The 14,101-nt window shown below is 47.2% G+C and overlaps 1 protein-coding gene across 3 annotated transcripts in view; it reads right to left on the bottom strand.

The window, feature by feature from the left end:
* The window catches only part of LOC135194884 (NAD-dependent protein deacetylase sirtuin-2-like), a 28,327-nt gene that overhangs the window by 12,802 nt on the left and 1,424 nt on the right, over positions 1-14,101 (bottom strand). For all 3 annotated transcript variants that reach the window (XM_064221081.1, XM_064221083.1, XM_064221082.1), the window contains exons 2-8: positions 12,651-12,779; positions 11,646-11,866; positions 10,258-10,360; positions 9,361-9,587; positions 8,626-8,749; positions 7,728-7,920; positions 7,291-7,486 (exon numbers count right to left, since the gene is read on the bottom strand). In XM_064221081.1, the coding sequence (XP_064077151.1) occupies positions 7,291-7,486; positions 7,728-7,920; positions 8,626-8,749; positions 9,361-9,587; positions 10,258-10,360; positions 11,646-11,866; positions 12,651-12,779 (1,193 nt within the window). The remainder of the gene's footprint in view (positions 1-7,290; positions 7,487-7,727; positions 7,921-8,625; positions 8,750-9,360; positions 9,588-10,257; positions 10,361-11,645; positions 11,867-12,650; positions 12,780-14,101) is intronic.

Below are 14,101 nucleotides of genomic sequence, written 5' to 3'. Positions count from 1 at the left end.
CCTCTGCCCACAGGTAGAGGTAGAGAAAGATGGTGAAGAGAAGCCAGTCACTCTCTCATTCGCACATTCATTCTCCCAGTCATACCAGGAATCGATGCTGTTCTGCCTGCTCGGGTGCTGGGTAAGCTTACACAACGTGTTGAGCAGCCACCACAGGTCCCAAGGAAAAAGTATCCAAGGACTTGTGGGCAATATCCCGAAGGTAGAAGGACGTGAAGGTGGTCTGGTTGGCCCAGACACCTGCCTTCAGGACCTGCGCCACGGAGAAGTTCTTACGGAACGCTAAGGAGGGTCCGATACCTCTGACTTCGTGGGCTCTCGGTCGGAGCGTACGGATGTCGTCGCTACCATCAGCCTCGTACGCTCTCCTGATCACCTCACGCAGCCAGAAAGAAAGCGTGTTCTTGGAGACTTCTTTCTTGGTAACCCCAGTGCTAACGAAGAGGCGTCGACACTCAGGCCTGAGATGTCGAGTTCTCTTCAGATAGCACCGTAGCGCCCTCACAGGACAAAGCAGCATCTCATCCGCATCGTTATCGGTGAAGTCCAGAAGGGAGGGATCGTGAAAGACTCGAACCTGTCGTCAGGGATCGACGGATTCTGAGTCTTAGCTACGAAGTTCGGGACGAAATCGAGCGTCACAGATCCCCAGCCTCTGGTATGTTTAACATCATAAGAAAGGCCATGTAGTTCCCCTACTCTCTTCGCCGATGCCAGGGCCAGCAAGAAGAGGGTCTTGAGAGTCAGATCCCTGTCTGACGACTCTCGGAGTGGCTCGAAGGGTCTTCGAGTCAAACTCCTAAGTACGAGAGTCACATCCCACGCAGGGGGCCTGAGTTCCCTGGGTGGGCAAGACCTTTCGAAGCTCCTCATTAGCAAGGAGATCTCGAACGAATTCGAGATGTCCAGTCCCCTCAGTTTTAGGACGAGAGCCAGGGCGGCTCTATATCCTTTAACTGTGGGTACTGAGAGGAGCTTCTCTCGGCGAAGAAACACGAGGAAATCCGCTACCTGCTGAAGAGTGGCTCTGAGAGGAGACAGACCCTGTCTACGACACCAACCACAGAAGACGGCCCACTTCCCCTGGTACACAGCTGCAGAGGACTGTCGGACGTGTCCAGCCATCTCTGTTGCTGCGCTACGAGAAAAGCCTCTCGTTCGCAAGAGATGGTGGATAACAGCCAGCCGTGAAGTTGAAGGGACTGGACTGCTTGGTGGTACCGTTCTACGTGTGGCTGGGCTAGAAGGTTGTGCCAGGTGGGTAGCTCTCTCGGTGCGTCCGCAAGAAGAGCCAGCAGGTCCGGATACCAAACGGCTTGCGGCCGTTTGGGAGCCACCAGGATCATTCTGAGATTGGGAGTGACCAGCGCTCGACTGATCACTTTCCGAATCAGACAGAAGGGAGGAAAGGCGTAAGCGAAGAGGTTGTCCCAGGGGTGTTGGAGAGCGTCCTCTGCAGCTGCCCATGGGTCCGGCACAGCTGAGAAGAAAACCTGAAGTTTTCTGTTGTGCCGGGTGGCGAACAGGTCTACGACCGGTCGCCCCCACAGGTTGAAGAGCCTTTCCGCTACGTCTTGGTGTAGAGACCATTCGGTCCCTATCACCTGATCCCGACGGCTGAGCTTGTCTGCTACTACATTCCTCTTGCCTGGAATGTAGCGTGCTGACAGCTCTATCGAGTGAGCCGTGGCCCACTCGTGCACCTGCACCGTCAACTGATGGAGCGGAAGAGACACTAGCCCCCCCTGCTTGTTGACATATGCCACTACTGTGGTGTTGTCGCACATCAACACCACTGAGTGTCCCACCAAGCGGTCCTGAAACTCTTGGAGAGCGTAGAACGCCGCCTTGAGTTCCAGGACATTGATGTGAAGGTGCTTTTCATGATGGTCCCACACACCTGCAGTCAGCAACTCCTCCAGGTGTGCGCCCCATCCCTCGGTCGATGCGTCTGAGAACAGAAGCATCTCCGGGGGGGGAGTGCGTATGGGCACTCCTCTTAAGAGGTTCTTGTCGTCGAGCCACCAGGCTAGGTCCTGCCTCACCTTGTCCGTGATAGCCACGGGAAAGTAAGGAGGATCCTTGGCCTGAGACCAACTCTCCCTTAGCCTCCACTGGAGAGACCGCAGGTGAAGACGCCCGTGAGGGACTAACTTCTCGAGTGACGACAGATGGCCGATCACGACTTGCCATTGCTGTGCTGCCTGTTCCTGCCGAGACAGGAACCGGCCGGCTGCCTCCCTGAATTTGCTGATACGCAAGTCTGCGGGAAAGACTTGCCCTGCTACCGTGTCTATCAGCATACCCAGGTACTTCATCTTCTGCTTGGGTTCGAGATCGGACTTCTCGTAGTTTATCACGATCCCCAGATCGCGACAAAACTTGAGGAGTCGATCTCTGTCCTGTAGCAACTGCGAGCGGGAGCTCGCCAGGACTAGCCAATCGTCGAGATACCTCAGTAGACATATCCCGTTCGAATGGGCCCAAGCCGACACCAGAGTGAACACTCGCGTGAACACCTGTGGGGCGGTTGAGAGACCGAAACAAAGTGCCCTGAATTGGTACACCGTCCCGTCGAAGATGAAGCGGAGGTACTTTCTGGAGGACTGATGGATGGGTATTTGAAAATACGAGTCCTTCAAGTCCACTGAAAGCATGAAATCGTTCCCCCTGATCGAGTCGAGCACCGAGCGTGCCGACTCCATCGTGAACCGCGTCGTGCGAACGAACGGTTCAGGGGAGAGAGGTCTATCACCGGACGCCAGCCCCCCCGATGCCTTCTCCACTAGGAAGAGGCGGCTGTAAAAGCCCGGTGACTGGTCCTCCACGATTTCTACAGCTCGTTTCGCCAGCATGGTCTTGATCTCCTGTCGAAGAGCGTTGTCCTTTGCTGATCCCCGGACATAGGTCTGTAGGTGGACCGGATTGGAGATGAGGGGGGGGCCGAGACTCGAAGGGTAGTAGATATCCCTCCCGAAGGACGTCTACTATCCAGTTCTCGGCGCCGTAGCGCTGCCAAGTCGCCCAATGGCTCGCTAGGCACCCCCCCACTTCCGGCAGCAGGTGAGGGGGAACGCCGTCCCTAGCGTTTCCCACCTCGTTTCGACTTCTTTCCAGCACCCCCTCGGGAAAGGAGGGCTGGGAGGAGGGCTGGTTGCGGCCTCCTCTAGCAGAAGTTGAAACTACAGGAGTCTTCACACGGGGTTTGGACGGTGCAACCGTCTTCGCCGCCGTGGAAGCGCTAGCCAAGCTCTTTGGTTTGGCCGCAGTCGCTCGAGATTGCCCAGTAACCTTCGAGACTGCCTGGTGAACTAAGCGGTCACTCTCGTCAGTGCGCGCCTTTCCACCGCAGCGTCCACCATCTCTCCAGGGAAGAGAGCTGGGGAACTCCTAAGAGGTCCATTTCGAAGCCCGAGTGCCGCCTCACGCCCGGCGGCCCACTTGGTCACTCGGGTAAGGACTGCGTCCCTACGTCGAAGAACCAAGTTTGCCCACAGGTTAGCAGTCTGATGGGCGAGGTAAGAGATTGCTCTTCCTCCAGACTGGCACAGTCTCCTAAAAGAGCGTCGTCTTCGAGAGCAGAGCTCCCAGAGCCGGCCGCTACTTTGGATATTGTGAGGGACCACAAATCCAACCAGGAAACTGCCTGGAATGCTGCCATAGCGGTAGATTCCAGGGCAAGTGCCTCCTGCTGCGAGAACCATAGGTTCTCCGACAGGAGCTGCTGCAGGGACACACCTGGAGTCAGCCTCGCTAACTCCGGGTTAACCTGTTTCGGCAGTATCGGGTCTTCCGAAGGCACGTAGAATCGCCTCTGCCGCTGTAGAGGAGAGGAGGAAGCAGCTTAGAAGACCGTCCGGACTTTAGCGAGTCCTCCCGTCCTGAGACGAGATTCTCCACCTGATCCAGGACTGAGTCTGCAAGCTCAGATCGCGGTAACCCCACCATCATTTTGGGTTCCCTCTTGGGACCCCAAAATGATTCGAGCCGGGACGTGGGCTCTGCCGGTGGTAGCGGCGATCCTTCCGCGAGGTCATTATGCAGACGCATCAGCTTAATGACCTCCGCAAAGTTCCTCTGTATCTCGGGAGTTACAGCGTCTTGTGGAGTAGGACCGTCCAGTCCCTCCAGCAAGAGCATATCCCGCGATACTCCTCCTTCAGAAGGAGGAACAGCGACAGACCCCTGACGGTCGCCTCCAACTACTTGCGCGTACGTTCTGGTCGGTCCTAAAACCGTGCCTGAGCCGTACGGCGTCATAGCTGGGTCACGAGCGGCGCACCTCTCGTGATCGCTCCTCGGTACCTCGCTCCTCCCGGTATAGCCCGAGGAGGTTGAAGGTACGGGAGAGGCAGACCTGACGCTCCCCCCTCGCTCGCTGGCAGGACCAGCGTGCGTGGAGGGCTGCTGCTGATCGTCAACCCGCGGTGACGGTCGAGCAGCAGGCCTAGCCTTGCCGCTCGCCTGGGGCGATTGGCTCGGCTGAGAACGTCGAGACCGATCTCTAGCGTCAGGCGAGCTGCCGCTGGTCACCGTCTCCGCCCGGTCCCATCGGGAGCGGCGGACGGGTGACCTGCTAGGCTCTCTGTCGCGTCGAGACCGGCCAGCGTCCTCTCGGCGCGTCAAGCCGCTGGTACCAGCCGTGGCTGGTACCGGCAGCCGTGGGGACTCCTTCCTCGCCTCAACCCGTGGCCGGTCAGCGACCGTCACGTCAGCCCGAGCAGCCAGTTGATCGCTGCGAGAGCGTCCACTGGCCTGGCGAGAGTCGTGTGCACGACTCTCGCCAGTCTTCTGCTCCGCGCCGCTGTCTTGACGGCGAGCGAGCTCGGGCGTCAAAACTTTGGCTGGACGGTCTTCTTTGGAAGAGCGTCCACTCGGTGCTTCTCGCGAACGAGAAGCGGCCGAGACGCACCCTGGTTTAGCGGCAGAACAGCTAGCATCAGGTGAGGTCGTACCAGCCGAGGCTGGTGCACCTCTGGTCCCCGTCGACTTCTTCTTTGCAGAAGAAGCGACGGGCCCCGTTCCCGAAGGAACAGGAGGACCAGCAGAAGAGCTCCCCAGCTCGCCTGAGCGAGCCGGGCCCTTAGAAGATCCCGAAGGAGTCTTCTTAGGGGGGGAGGAGGCAACCTTCTTCTTCTTCGGCTTCGGCTGTTTAGCCTTAGAAGTCGAAGGGGAAGGAGAGGCAGCAGACGACGAAGAAGACGACGAAGACGACGACGACACCTTCTTCCTCTTCCTCTTCTTCTTCGCCAGGCTCCGCAGGACAGACGTCAGGTCTTCCATCCAGGAGGGAGCCGGGGCAGTTGCCGAAGCAACAGGGCCCGACTGCACCTGTCCGGAAAGACCTGAGACTGTGACAGCACCACCAACAGCAGGAACAACAGGAACAGGTCCGGGAACAGCAGGAACGGCAGGAACATCTGAAATTGAATGAGCAGCAGGCCCCTGATCTGAAAAGGAATGAGCGGCTGGGACGGCAACAGGTACGGCAGGCACGGCAGGTACCACAGGAGAGCCAGGCGTCCTGTCGGCAGCTACCGTCATCCTCGGCACTGGCGGCAGGTCCAGGGGGGTACTCTTTGGGCAGCGGAAGTCCGGGGTCGGCAATACAAAGAATCCAGGTGGTGGTGGCACCGTCCTCTTTGGCACGGCAGGAATGGGTTTTTGGATCGCAGCCGTGGGTGTCACCGACATGATATGTGGCGTATACACCAGATGCGGTGGCATCTCATATGCTGGTGTCGAGATTGTGGTTGTTGTAGTGGTCACCGCACCATGAGTGACCACTGCCGACCCCGCCAACCGCTGAATCAACCCCTGTATGCTCGGCACTCCCTGCAGTCCCAGCGACTCCCACACCTGTCCCAGGTCGTCCTTCGCTGATGGCACACCTGCGGAAGCAACAGTCGGGTTAGTTAGAGGGGTTTCCTCACGCCTGGGGGGAGACGAACCCCCCCCAGAGCGGACGGAAGACCCCGAGTACAACTGGACGTCCGGGTAGCGGGCGCCCTCATCCACACTCGACGGATCGAGAGAGGAGAAGGACTCCGCTACCCCCCCCGCAGGGGAAGGCGCGAAACGTGGGGGCTGGCCGGGGGGCAGGAAAGAGGACGAAGTGTCCGTTACCAAAGGAGTCACTGGACTTTCCGATGACTTCTTGGGCGGCCTAAGTCTCTTCCTGCCCTCGTACAGCACCCACTGCGCCTCGGACCAATTCACACATGTTACACAGGGCTCGTTGCGGGAGCACTCTCGCCCCCGACAACGAGTACAAACCTCGTGAGGATCTACATCGACAAACGATCTAAATCCCCCACATCTACGCCCCTCCAGCCCGGGACACACTCTACGGGCGACCGGAGGGCGTGGTGATATCTCCATTTCTTCTTCACTCATTGCAATGATCAAAAAAAGAAATGCAAAAGTACTTACAATCACTCTGATTTATACAGAAAGAGAGGGCAAATACTCAAACTCAAAGCAAACGACAAAGCGGGCAGAGCGATGACGAGCACGTCCTTCCCACACACGGCCGAAAGCAAAAGTGATTTGTTAACCTCCCAGTCGCGCGGCGCGCGACGATCGGACAAGCAGTTAACTACCGTTCTCCCCTTGTTCGAAGCTTACGACCGTTCCAGCTGCCGCTAGCTACTTCCTATTGTTAAAGGACCGAGGGTTTGTATTACGTATCGGAACAAACTAGAGGCTGAAGTAGCTCCAGGACTCATGCAAAAGAGTGTGATCCTAGAAACGGCACACATAGTAAGAAAAGTGATGGACTCCTAAGGAGGCAGGATGCAACCCGGAACCCCACACTATAAATACCACCCAGTCGAATTGGAGGACTGTGATAGAGCAAAAAAAATAAATAAATAAAATAATAATAATAATAATAATAATAATATTAATAATAATGAAATACTGTATGTAACCAAAACGACTTTATCCAATAATGCTGAAATCATGGAATAATAAAATCTAGTCCCTCAAGGTTTGCATCTAAGGTAATTACAGCAACCAATAACAGCTGTAACATCACCATCACAAGTAAGGAGACATCCTCTAATGAGGATTATTCACTGAAACTCATTCCAGGCAATAGTGTGCATATTTAAATAAATTTACACACAAAAAAATAAATAAATTACCACAATAGTTATTAATAGTACAGCAATTATTTCAAAGAATGATATAATCATGAAATGAACAGAACCCATCAGCTGCCCTAAGGAGCTTCAGTCATCCCAAAAGCCTTAGATGAACAAAAAGATAACGCTGAAACCAACCCACCTTCCAACCAAGAAGTTCAGCGAGTTTGCAGCATCCATCATCACAGTCTCCTAGCAAAGCCACATCGCGAGTATTCCGGGCAGAATCTAGAGCAAGGCCACCTCCACCTCCCATTCCCTGCAACAAGGCCATCATGGGATCCAGCGATCCTGCCTTCTCCCGATTGACAAGGAGCCTTGGACACGTAGACGGTACACTGCAATAAAAGTAGACAGACATGTAACATTACTGCTATGGCACTTAACTCAAAATGACAAATTTTTAACCAATTTGTATTTTCCATAACTAACAAACCTGAGGTCTTAACAATAGGATAAATACTTAGCACCAGCTGGAAATAGCAACTTTAAGATATCTGAAAAAGGCTGTGACAGGGAAGTTACCATAAAGAGATAGACTATAACCCTTATATCAGTTCATGGCAAGAAAAAACGTACTTGTCAATGAGAGAGGCGAAAGGCTGAACTGTAAGGGATGTCCCTAGGATGATCAAAAGATCACACTTTGGGAAATCGACTTGCGTCAACATGAAGAATCGGGGAGGCAAACTCTCTCGGAAAAAGACAATGTCAGGCTTCACGACTCCACTGCAGTCCAAGCATGTTGGGATGTTGTCTTTGAAGATTTCATCTGGCAATAAAAGACAAAATTACAGATTCAGTTTCTTATTCAATTCAATCTGTTAGCTCCTAGATGGAAACACAATATCAGATACACCCACAGTTACTTTTAAGTTTGACAAACTTGACAATACATACAGTATCTATTCTTGAAACTATTCTTGATAATCTGAATAGTTTGAACTCTCAAACTGTTCAAGCATTACAAGATTTGTGGAAAAATGCATGTACTATAACATAATTATTTATGCATTCCTTGAACATAAGATTATATATACAATTCTGCGAATCACACTTAGCCATCAAACAGTTCCCATAAACTGCCATTTCATACCTTACCTAAAACATTCAATTAATGCTGCAAGAAAACTAAGGCAGCAAAGTCTCATAAAACTACACATCATGAAAATCTCATACGATAATCAATACAAAAAATCATGACTCATGAACACATTTTTGACTCAAAAAACATATTGGGTGAAAGTGATCCTTTCTCTCTGAAATGATCATTTCATGAAAGTCTTTATTCCATGTTTGTTTCAACATAACTTGTCCTCCAAAATATATTCATATGGACACCAAACAAAAGGCATCACAATGCAAACTGCTTATGCAAACTATGTTCACAATTACCTAATTGTAGATGACCCCACAACCACATAAGTAAACAAACTGAAGTAATGAAGGTGAACAAAACTAGTAAGTAAATACAGACCTTTCATCCACTCCTGACTGTATTCCTTACGGCAATGCAAGCAATGTGATGTTCTAAATGTGCCATGGGCTTCAACAATCTTTTCCGCAGGGAGGCCAGCCACATGCTCCAGTGTATCTACATTCTGAAAAACATTTCACAAACTAAAACAATAATCACAAGGAAATTCTGAATTATGGGAACTAAGCATGTATCTATGTGGAAGGAAATTTTGACTTAATTATGGGAACTGAGCAAGAATCTATGTAAGAAGTAAGTATGTAATCATAACACTTAAAGAAACAAAAACACATGGGTTTGGTGACAGGAGGGTGATAGCCAATGGGGAGAGACTGACCTTTCTTCCCCCTCTTGTGCCGCCTGACGTATTAGACATCTTTTAACCGTCTCCCTCGCAAGATATGCACTGCCCTTTCTCACATAGAAGCCAATTTATTATGCACTTCCTGCCCTATCTACACCTTGGCGCCCTGGTCTCTCTTTTTTTTTTTTTTTTTTTTTTTTTTTTGTGAGTCTAAGTTACATTTGTGTTTGTGTGTGTTTTGCATTAGAGATGTAAACACTTGATTCATCTAAAAAGGCTTTGTCTCAGAGAAGATGCCCTGGGGTAGGTAACAATCCTTGCTTTTGTTACTTAGCCTCTTTCCTGATCCTTGTACAACTTGTAGCAGATGTAGTTTATAAGGACCGAAGTCCAATAAGTTTATGTAGCACAAAATAAAGGAATCAACTTACCTGTGTGTAATGTCTCAGAAGGAGACCTTTTTCATGAAGCAGGCGAATAAACCAATGAGAGGGTGTAGGATTGAAGGCGCCTGGATATAATTCTTTGGCAAGCACGAAGAATGGTTTAGGGTTGCTCTTGAAGTATTCGATGTCAAAAATTGCTTCTGGGCATGGAAGGTTATACTTCTCCAAGTTGCTGTAAAGGCCAGAGCCTGGCGTTCGGAAATCAGGAATACCTACAGAGAAAATCACACTATACAGTGTGTGTTATATGTATGGTACAAGAGGAAGATGGACAATACGATTAAAACAAATAAGTTTATGCGTTTACATATAAAAACACAATTCAGTCCCTGTTCCCCAAATGACAATCTTAAAAATTCTAAGTTAATTTTACAATATATTTCCAATTTTCTATTTCACTTCATGCTAACTCAAGAGCAGAACTATAGATCACGTGGTATAAAAGAATCACACGTGTACATTTGACAGCTTGAGCCTATCAGAATGCTTAAGACTACTAGCATAGTCTATTACAAGCAAGAGTCCTAAGGAAATGGCAACCACTGGGACTTATGAGATCTTTTAACACTGATAGGAAAATTGAGAGTAAATACGTTTTAAACAGGCAACTTGAAGAAAACCTTGCAGTTGCTATATGAAGCAACTGTTAGGAGAGGGTTGACAAAAGTCAGATAGAAGAAAGAAAATATGAATGGCGGTACAGTAAAATGAATGAAAGGGGTTGCAGCTGGAAGCCAAAGGAAAGCTGCAAAGAATTTTAAGTAATGCCTACAGTACACCAAGTGAGCTGCACTGAGGCACTACCCCTATACAGTCCAAAGCATAAGAGATACGGAAATGCTACACAAATCTGAGTTAGTATACAGAAGAATGATCCCTCACCTGCTGATGTTGAGATCCCAGCGCCAGCCATTGTTATGATGTTCTTGCACTGGCCACTCTGAATATACTTCACAATGCCATCTACGGTTACTTCGTCTAGCACCTGGAATTGGAATATAAAATTTAGACTAAAATGCAAAGTGCTGGGACCTATAAGGTCATTTAGAGCCAAGAATACTGTTGAACAATTGTTAGCAGAAGGTGGAAAGTAAGATGTAAGAAACAGAATGAAAAGGATTGTAGTTCGGGGTCAAAGGGACACTGCAAAGAACCTTAAGTACAGGCAGTCCCCGGGTTACGACGGGGGTTCCGTTCTTGAGACGCGTTGTAAGCCAAAAATCATTGCAAGCCGGAACAGCATAAAAAATCCTAAGAAAATCTTACTTTTAATGCTTTGGGTATATTGAAAACTATGTAAACTGCATTCTTATTGCATTTTTCATAAAAAAACCTTCAAATATTGATTATTTTGTTTTTTTTTTCATATTTATTCTGCCAAATGAGTGTTGTAGGCGTTGTAACCCTGGAACATGCGTTGTAACCCTGGAAATAATTTCTGATGAATATAATTGAAAAGTGCCTTAACCTCGGAACGTTGTAAGCCGAACCCATCGTAACCCGGGGACTGCCTGTAATGCCTAAAATCTACCATGTGAGGTACACTGATCAAGCACCTCTTCCCCACAGAATAATTTCATTAACTCTTGTTTTTCATAAAATTTTGCCCAAACAGTAATGACAGGTCACTATGAAATAGTACAACAATTCATTTTAAAAGACCTCAACTTAGCAAACCTTTTGTACTTATAATGATTATTTTTTGCTACACTACTATCTTAGAAGCATTCCTAAATAAATCCCTTAAATTGAATGTTAAACATAAAGTACAAGTTAGTTTAGATTAGGAACTAGGAGGAACCATTGTTAGCAAATGTTCAAGTGCAAGCAGCAAAAAGGAAATGCATCAGCCCCCTGATATCACTCCCCTTGCATCTGAATACATTTTTATCGATTTATCAATTTATTGATTTATTTTTAATGCATTTTTACCTTTTTATTAATCTATTTTTCTTTTTAATAAATGAGATTTCTTTTAGCATTTCCCTTTACCTCCCCTTACTTCTTCCTAACGAACACCTTAATATTCTTTGGAAGCTTGAATATAAAGTCCATGGCCCCTGTGGTGGGCTTGATCCATAAGAATAGGGTTCATCTTCTGAATAGTATAATAATAATAATATAGTAATAATAATAACATTATAATATGGCTTCTTCATTATTCAACAGACCTTATTACCTATCAGAAAGCCAGACCCTCGAGGCGTCAGTTAAGCTGAGCTGCTAATTTTCATCAAAAATCCTGAAACCCTTCAAACACTTCTCCCCACCTTTGGCGCATCTTCTGCTCCGCCAATGTGCAGTTTGGTCATGAGGAAATTTTGAAGCATCTTCATGAAACCCTCTTTATCTTCCTCGTCATCGTAAGCACCGTCATCGTCATCCTCGTCCTCGTACCCGGCATCGCCGTCCTCCTCATCGCTATCGGCGGCGGCACGCGTCTTTCGCCCTGCCCCTATAGCACCTCCAATAGCACCTTCACACTGGATTCCTGCGAGGAAATTCAACCGTGAACAAAGATCGAATGTTGTTGTCTTTCAGTTCTCAGAATTTTTTTCCATAAAAGTTCTTGATTTTTTCATTGTTTTAGCTTCATTTGGGAATTGGATATACATAATAGAATAAAGAATTCACACCAGAAGCCAAACACTGGGACTTTGATCATGAATATTGCCTATTATTATGTATGAACTTTTCATAAAAATATGAATGGATCATTTACATTTCTTTAGAATGAATAATAAAGTACAATACAGTATATGCAACACCAAAATGTATGCATAATAATCATTTCTAAGGGAATAAAGAATTTTGACTGACTTTTATTCAAGAACAAATTCTTCTTTAAGAGTTTAGAGTTTAGAAGGGACTCAGTAGCTATGTAATCATAAAGTCCTTCATAGGGATAGGTTTCAGACCCACCCAGAAATACAAAATCTATGAAAATGCAAAATCCCCTCTAAAAATACTTATAACTGATTATAATTGCCAAATATTCTGTACCTCTTAAACTAATACACTTACAACAGCTTATCTTAATAGTTCATCACCTACTTTAAAACCAAAAAAAAGTGAATTGGTGATAATCTAGAGATACAGTCCATAGAAAAATTCACAAATTGGTGAAAGTTCCCGCGTAAAAGTGGAAATATTCCATAAAAATCCGCAATACAGTGAAGTGTGAAAAAGTGTAGCACGCAAAACTGGATGTCCACTGTAATAGCACGTGACTCTTGAAGAGGACAAAAATGAAATGCACTCATTCAGTTACTAACCTTCAGCTTCTTCCTTCTTCGACGATGAGCCTTCATCACTAGCACCAGCTCCTGACGCAGCGCCCTGTTCAGCAGAAGGCTTGACCTCTGGCTTACTCGAAGAAGAAGAATCAGCCATCTTTAACCAACCTGAAATAAAGTCACCATTTAAACTAAATGACTTATATGTTCATACGTTCATGTAACTTAGTATCACTACTCGGCATATTACTAAAAAACCACTGTTTAAACACCACAGTTTCAAACAACTACTGCTAATGATAGTAAGGTATTATTATTATTATTAAATAATAATACTCAAAATATAAACCTTATTCATATAGAAAAAGCCCACAGGGCCACTGACTTGATGGCTAAAGCTTCCAAAACATATGGTTTTCATTTGAAAATGGTAGTCGGCAATAACAGGAAATAAAGAAAAAGATAAGTTATTAGAAAAAAATTAACAAATTAATAAATAAATAGATAAGAATGTAAGTAAATTTTACGGCACACAGCACCTTCGCTTGAAACTCTATTATGGGCGATGATACACAAACAGTAGTTTTGGGGACACTGTCCCACAGGTTTGTATTACTGACGACAGCATATGAATGGGGATCAGAGGGTCTTTGTTCCCGTTTGAATATTCGAACTAGAATACTATAAAAATTTGGGGCAAAGGCCGAATGCTGGGACCTGTAAGGTCATTCAGCGCTGAAAGGAAAATTGAGAGTACAAAAGGTTTGAAAGTTGCACTATGAAACACTTGTTAGGAGAGTGTGGAAAGTAAGATGGGAGAATGAAAACATGAATGGAAGTATAGTAAAAGGAATCAGTTTGAATACATGATTGGGCATTGGCTACATCTTACAGACTGTTTAATATTAGAACAAACACATTTCAATACAAGAATGACCTAACTAAACCTTTCCTTCATCTAATTGTACTTAGGAAATCGGGCTCTGACCTTCATCAGGATGCTTCGCCAACTTTCCAGAAACCCCCCACCACCCCTGCAAGATACACTCAACATAGAGAGAGCAGAATGAGTGTAAATTTTTTGCTCCAACACTTGGACAGGTCTAGGCTATCTCTCAATAACAATAAAAGTATTTCAGCAAGAATATGACTTCATTTGACCTATCCTTACCAAGTACTATCATGCTGTGACATGGTCATGGGGGGCTTCACTGTGGGGTCCGAACCATACAAAAAAAAAAAAAGCTCTTACTTAAGCTATGAAGTTTCCATCTATTTGGCAACCACCAATTTACAACGGACAATAAATGATTTGATATATAGTGGAGGGTTAGTACCGTGCCCCTCTGGTTCGGTAACTGTCGGCTTTTGGGCAAAATGGGCACCAAGTTTTGTAGCTAGTCACATCGTCCTGCACTCAAACCCAACCCTTCCTTTACCCTAGCCTTGACTTAGATGCCATGTTGGGACCTGCTCAGTGGGGAGCCTTC

This window comes from Macrobrachium nipponense, chromosome 15 (genome assembly GCF_015104395.2).
Source record: "Macrobrachium nipponense isolate FS-2020 chromosome 15, ASM1510439v2, whole genome shotgun sequence".
NCBI classification, from domain to species: domain Eukaryota; kingdom Metazoa; phylum Arthropoda; class Malacostraca; order Decapoda; family Palaemonidae; genus Macrobrachium; species Macrobrachium nipponense.
This window is presented reverse-complemented; position numbering and strand designations above follow the sequence as displayed.